Genomic DNA, 6,994 nt, shown 5'->3' with positions numbered 1-6,994 from the left:
CCACGTCATCGAGATACGGCAGAGCGAAGCTGCTTAGACCGTCCAAGATGTTATCCATCAGCTTTGAAAAACAAAACGGAGCATTTTTGAGGCCGAATGCTAATGCTGTAGGACGAAAGGTACCAAAGGGAGAGACAAAGGCGGCATACCGGCGGGCCCTCTCCGTTAGCGGCACCTGCCAGTAGCTCCTAACCAAGTCTAAGGTCGAAATAAATTTAGCTTTGCTCACGGTCTCAACCCTGTCCTCGATGTTGGGGATTGGGTATATCTCGTCCCGGGTTATCGCATTAAATCGCCGATAATCAATGCACGGCCGGGGATCCTTTCCTGGGACTTCAACCAATATAATTGGCGAGGTGTAGTCACTTTCACCTCGTTCAATTACCCTGAGTTGTAGCATGCGTTTGATTTCGACCTCCATAATGTCATTTTGTCTGGGCGACATTCGATACGGCTTAGATCGAATCGATTCATTGCTAGTGAGCTGAATGTTATGGGTTGTAACCGATGTTTTGCCTGGCTTTTCCGAAAAGACTCCTTTGAAGTCATGTACGATCCTTTTAAGGTCAGTTACCTGCATTGGTTCGAGCGATTCTCCTAAACGCGCGCAGCATACAATTTCCTCGACTGTGAGTTCTCTGGTGTCATCGACAGTGGGAATCTCAGGAGCCACTTCCTCGGGAACATTTAAACTGAGATTAACAATGACCTCACGCTCTCGGTACGGCTTCATGAGGTTAGAGTGGTACACCTTTACTGATTTCCGACAATTTCCTAGCTCAACCACGTAGTTGGTGTCTGAAATCTTTTGCACTACATTGGCGGGTCCCTCCCATTGCACGTATAGTCGGTTTTGCTTTGCGGGTTTCAACAGCATTACTTTGTCTCCTGTCGCGAACACTCGCTTCCTGGCCGTCCTGTCATAATATCTCTTTGCTCTTTCCTGAGCCGTTTTCATGTTTTGCTCAACAACTTCTTTAGCGTGACTCAATCGTTCTAAGAGATTCAGAACGTACTCGACGACCGTCGGGTCTTCTCCTTGGCCTTCCCAAGATCCCCTCAATAAGCGCGATGGCGATCTTAGGTTCCTGCCATAAACTAGCTCTGCTGGATTGAAGCCGGTTGTTTCGTGCGGAGCTGTGCGTAGTGCGAACATAGTCGCCGGGAGGCACGATTCCCAGTCTTTTTTGTTTTCAAAGCACAACGCCCGTAATACGCGCTTTAAAGGTACTGTAAAGCAGTAGACAAGAATGATATGCCGGTGATGTGAATATAGAGCCTTTGTTGCTTCTAAATACTATATGCGGAACCATACGACCGACAACGCGCTATAAATATTTTTATTTTGCCATGACAGATGCGGCGTAGTGGAGTGGTGCGACGCCTGGTGTCAAACAACCCCCTGTACAGCGGGCAACATTGAAAATTGGTATTACACACTATGACATCGGAATTTCGTTATTTTAGTAACCATATTATCAGTTTTCCTGTTTACCTATGCATTCTGAAACCCCTGTTAACAGTTTAACCTGTTAACCCCTGTTTTTGGGAAGTAACCCAGTGCTGGCCGCTGTTCGATGGGGGCTCTCCCTATACTTCTCTGCTGCGCCTGCGCGCTCCTTTTGTTCGCGGCCTCTTTCGAACGAACAAACTCTCTCTGTGAACCTCTGTGAACAAACAAGTCCCGACGCTGTCTGGCTTCTTGAACGTCTGACACATTTTTTTCAACGGCTAAGCATTTCATTTCAGCTCGCTTATCCGTTTATCCTCAGATGTGGATCGTTGTGTGGATTGCAGGGGCGGATTTTATGGTGGATTGTGGTGGATTTTTATGTCGGGCCCAGTGTTATACGCATGCAATGTGGTTGCCGCCGTATGTGTCAGAAGTACGGATTCATTTCGAATACCTAGTACAGTGTTGCCCGTAATCTTTAATTGTAATTTTCTAATTAACTGCGCCGTCGATTGGAATGAAACTTGCACAGTTTTTGTCCTGGTGGCTTGGACTATCGAATAGCCACACTAAATGACATTTGATCGGTGCTGCTTTACAGTACCTTTAACACTCCGTGAACGCGTTCCACGCTATTCGATTGGCGATGATATATCGAGCTGTGAATTAGCTTAATTCCATATTTTTCCAAGAAGGTAGTGGTTAGACAGCTGGTGAAAACGCTCCCGTTGTCACATTGGATCTCTGATTGGAAGCCGACGCGCGCAAATATGCTGAGAAGTGCGTCAACAACAGTCGTGGATTTTACTTCTACGAGAGGCACTGCCTCCGGGAACTTAGTTGCAGGGCAGAGCGCCGTAATGATGTAGCGGAAACCTGACTTTGTGGCGGGAAGTGGTCCTACAATATATATCACTAGACGCTTGAATGGTTCTGTGATAATGGGGACAAGTTGCATCGGGGCTCTCTTCTTGTCGCCCGATTTACCTACGCGTTGGCATGTGTCGCACGACCTTACAAACATTTCCACATCCTTCTAGCACATGGGCCAATAGTACTCCTGCACCAAGCGGAGCTTAGTCTTACGAATCCCTAAGTGCCCAGCCCATGACCCTGGGTGGGCTATGTGAAGGAGGTCGTCACGGTATTTCTGCGGAACCACCAATTGATCAAAAGTCCTACCATTCCGGTCCTGATACTGTCTGTATAGAAGGCCCGATCGTACGAAAAATTTAATATTTTTCCTTGCTACCCATTCCTTGATTTTGTTACGCAGCTCGATAAGCGTTGGGTCAGCCTCCTGTTCCTTGGCGAAAGCTTCCGCATTTACCTTTGCAAAAATTTCAAAATTCTTCGATACTGGCGACAGGAAGTTGCCTTCGAAGGGCTGTGCATCCGCGTCCGTCGCCTCCTGCGCAATTTCTTCACGGGCGCGATTTTCGTCCCTTCCCGAAGTTCCCTTATTGGCGCCACCCGCACTCAGACTATCGGAATTTATCGGGTCTCCCTGTGCCGTCTGATTTGGAACAGCATCGTATTCCATTTTCGACGCGCAGCTCTCTTGCCTTAGAGCGAGTTAAAGCCAATACAAGCTCATCTGAAAAACACTGACCACGGTCCTTTAGCAACTGTTCAGATTTGTTGGAAAACAAGTAGGGATACGCCTGAGGGAGGTTTCTCGATACTGCCGCCTCTGTCACCAGTGTTCCGAATGGACCCTTAATGGTAACTCTTGCTAACGGAAGACACACGCTGTGTTCTTCCACGACCTGCTTAATCCAGGCACATTCCCCAGTATAGCTTTCCTTTTCTACGTACTATGGGTGGACAACGTCCATCGTAGCGGCAGAATCACGTAGTACACGGCAGGGTTTGTCATTTACAGTCATGTCCCGCAGGTACGCTTCGAGCAATTTTGCGTTCTCGGCGCTGCTACTGACGTAGGAAAACACTACTTTATTTGGGCAGCTTCCCGCATAGTGGCCTGGTTTGTTACAAACGTAGCAAACGTCACGTCTCCTAGACTCGAATACCCTCGTATTCTCTCTGTTAGACTGGCCTCTGTTTTCTGACGTAGCAGGCGTCAGCCGTGCCTCGTTGCCGTTTCGCTTAGCTGTTTCCTGACCTTTTCCGAAACGCCCGGAATGAAACTTTTTCCTATGAACCTTTCCTGATTCAAGGCTTTCCTTCTCGCTTTCCAGCGAACCTTTAGACGACAGCGTGCTCACTGTCTGCGCTTTACGACGGGCTGCAAACTCCTCCGCGAGTTCTGCGGCTTTTTGCACATCTACCTCTTTCATGCGATCCTGAACCCAAAACATGGTCGCTTCGGGAAGGCAGCGATAGAACTGTTCTAAAGCTATACATTCGATAACCTTGTCGTGGCCGCCGTGCACCTCTGCACTCTTAAGCCACTCTAGCAGGTTTGCCTTCAGCCTGTACGCGTGCTCTGGAAATGATTCGTCTGGCTTCTTGTTAGACGTGCGAAATCGCTGCCGAAAGGCTTCGGTAGACAAGCGGTATTTCTTTAACAGAGCGTCTTTCGCTTTGGCATAGACAGCGGCGCCTTCTTTACTTAGCCGAGCTATGACATCCGCGGCTTCACAGGGCAACAGAGTGAGAAGTTTCTGAGGCCAGACATCGCGCTCGAACCCTACTTTCTCGCACGTGCGATCGAAATTGACGAGATAGAGACCAATGTCCTCCCCGACTTTGAAAGGTTGTAGCAGATCTTTGATTTTGATTTGCTCACTGTTCCCGCTTCTGCCTACAACACGTCCGGAACTTTCAGCCTCCAACCTGAGTTTCTCTAACTCCAATCTTTTCACAGTGAGCTCATGATCGCGTTTTTCCTTTTCAACGCGCTCCTGTTTTGCAGCTTCGTCCTTCTCTTTTCTTTCAAGGATCAACTGCCAACAATCCGTTAGTTCCTCATCATCGGCTCCAATTCCCCGGATAAGCTCAATGATTTGGGGTTTTCGTTTTGCCTGCCCAGCGCTACCTCCAAGTTCTTCTACCAGAAGTAACAAGTCTGGTACCCGCAATTTGCTTAAGTCCATGGTTCCTCTCTAGAGTGCCAAATTCCCCGCTATATTTTTGGGTTGAAGCTGAACTTCGTACTTCCTAACCAAAATAGCTAACAGAATTTGCCTACTGCTTCCTCACCGTCTGGTAGAGATCTGACAAGGAAAGCGGTGCACTCACCCATGCGACGACTTGCGGTCCAGAGAGGTCTATCCCGACGCTGCCATCCAGTTGTTGCGTCTCGGGGTCCGAGCGGTGATGTGACGGGGAGGTGGCCAGGCAGGGGTCCGACTCAAACAACAAAACAGTGGTTTATTGTATCTTCGACGGGTTTCAGGGAACAGACAGAGCGAACGGGAGAGTCCGCTCCTTATAAAGCATTCGAGCGGCCGTGGCCGTTACATACAAAAGAGCACTCACTTCATTAACAATAAAAGCACTTTGGCTTAAACGTATCAGTTCTGTACATATCACTGTCATCTGGGCTCCATGGTCGTCTCCACTCTGGAGGTGGCCGCTTTGTCCGAGGGAAGAAAGGCAGCTGATCCGACCGTGACCTGCTTTTGCGCCCACGTTGGAGACACGTTAATGGGTTTGACGGATTAACTGTCCGTTGTGACTTTTGAGAATCGTTTCAAGAACCAGGTCGTATGCGGGAAGAAAAGGTTGCTCGGCGTCCGCTGACCATTCTTGGACGACGCAACGAGGCTCTTGCATTAGTGAATGGCCCGGGGAAACTCGTGTCGCAACACTGTTGTAACGATGGCGGTTAAAGGTGCTCTGTCTGCTGTTGTTCTGAAATGTTAACACCTTGGCATTCTGCAGTGGGGGTGGGGGTGTGACCAGCTCCGGTGGCGCAGCGGTAACGCGTGCGCTTGGAGACTGGGAGGTCCGCGGTTCGAATCCGCGGGCCGGCTGTGCCGTCTGGGGTTTTTCCTGGGTTTCCCTCAGATGTGTAATAGGCGTATGCCGGCACAGTTCCCCTGAAGTCGGCCCATGGACGCAGCTATCCTCCCCCCGAGCGGATTCCGCTCGGTCTTCCACTTCACCCTTTCTTCTCCTCCTCTCCACCACCTTTCCCTTCCCGAGAAACATGCCGGCTAATCAGGCAGGCAGACCTCTCGGTTCCTCCCAACGACACTCCTCCTCCTCCTCCTCGGGGTGGGGGTGGATAAACGGTTATTTCGGAAAGGTCAGCCTAACTGAAGGTCGGCTTGCTATTCCTAAAACCAAAATATAGCACAAAGTTGGAGCCAAACCGAATATAAGATAACGAAGGTGGGTGAAGTGTAAATGACATGAAAGGTCAACTCATAATTTCTTCGTGATGGGACTTCCTATAACGATGTATTAGTAGGTTCGGATGCAATGAAAAGTGGTCTACCTTTCACATACTAGTCATGTTATGTCATAGTGCCTAATAATAGGCCATCCACGATAAAAATTTTGATGAGCTTGCCTTGACATAATCTTAAAACTCTCTTCATAGAAAAAAAGAAAGGCATGACCCTCAGATTGAACCAGGGAACATGAAAGCTGGAATCGACATCTGCATCACTGAACCACCAGCCCAGAATGTTGTCATCGTGAGAGACCAAGACGCAACCGCTTTGGAACGCACACTCAGCAGCCGTTACTTCTTTCGTCGTGTAAATAATAGTAATAATAATAATAACAATAACTTTATTTTTGTTCGGGTACCAAAAAACAACCACAAGGATTAAAAAAGATAGGGTAAAAAAAGAAAAAAACTACTTTTATAATGAATCTTCACGATTCCTGAAAACAAGTTGAACGCTCAATTCTAGATTTGTAGAGCACAACCCTGAGAAGTCTACTCAGCAAGAATCGAAACAGTACTACTCTTCTGTGCATTTAAAGAATATGAGAAAATACCCTATCGTCGAGCGTTGGGCGAGTTCGGCGGCCGCTTTTCCCTGTCGTTCTCTCACTGTCAAACTTTGACAACACTGACATCACAAAGCATGGGGCACCCCCGCTTCCCAGCGTCCTGGTCGATATCGTCGTTTTTCTTTTCTGGCAGAACGTACACACTTATAGAGCAGCAGAATCGGTTATTTTATTTCTGTTATCTCCCAGGTAACACATTGGTAGTTTTATAGCGTGACAGTTGTCACATCAAATCGCGAACTGCCATGGAAGGTGCTGAGCACACCAAAGGAGATAATGACGGAAAGAAGATCAAACACGGCGTTTTATGATAAAGTAGTCTGAGAAATGGCAGCCCTAATTCCCCTCACTTCTGGGGACAAAGCGTGCTCTTCTGTGATTTCAGGAACAACCTGATGTCAGTTCAAAAGGGGTGACACCGAGACAGGGAGAGTAGAAATTGGTCGCAAAACCCGCACAATGCTCAACTATTTTGTATTTTCGCACATTTTTAATAGAGCACAAAAATGCGCTGTCGTGTCAGTTCTTGTGGGGTAGACCCTCCAGAGTTGTACTCTACATCTTTTCAGTCACGCAGTCAAATTATTTTCATTAATTACAAAGATT

At 48.0% G+C, this 6,994-nt stretch overlaps 1 protein-coding gene across 1 annotated transcript; it reads right to left on the bottom strand.

Annotated features, from left to right (window-relative positions):
• Positions 1-3,270: 3,270 nt before the first annotated feature.
• Positions 3,271-4,512, bottom strand: LOC135393983 (calponin homology domain-containing protein DDB_G0272472-like). The gene has a single exon (XM_064624400.1). It carries the CDS (start codon positions 4,510-4,512, stop codon positions 3,271-3,273), a length of 1,242 nt encoding a protein of 413 aa, XP_064480470.1.
• Positions 4,513-6,994: the final 2,482 nt, after the last annotated feature.

This window comes from Ornithodoros turicata, chromosome 1 (genome assembly GCF_037126465.1).
Source record: "Ornithodoros turicata isolate Travis chromosome 1, ASM3712646v1, whole genome shotgun sequence".
NCBI lineage: Eukaryota > Metazoa > Arthropoda > Arachnida > Ixodida > Argasidae > Ornithodoros > Ornithodoros turicata.
Note: the sequence above shows the minus strand (reverse complement) of the source record. Positions and strands in the feature narration are given on the sequence as shown.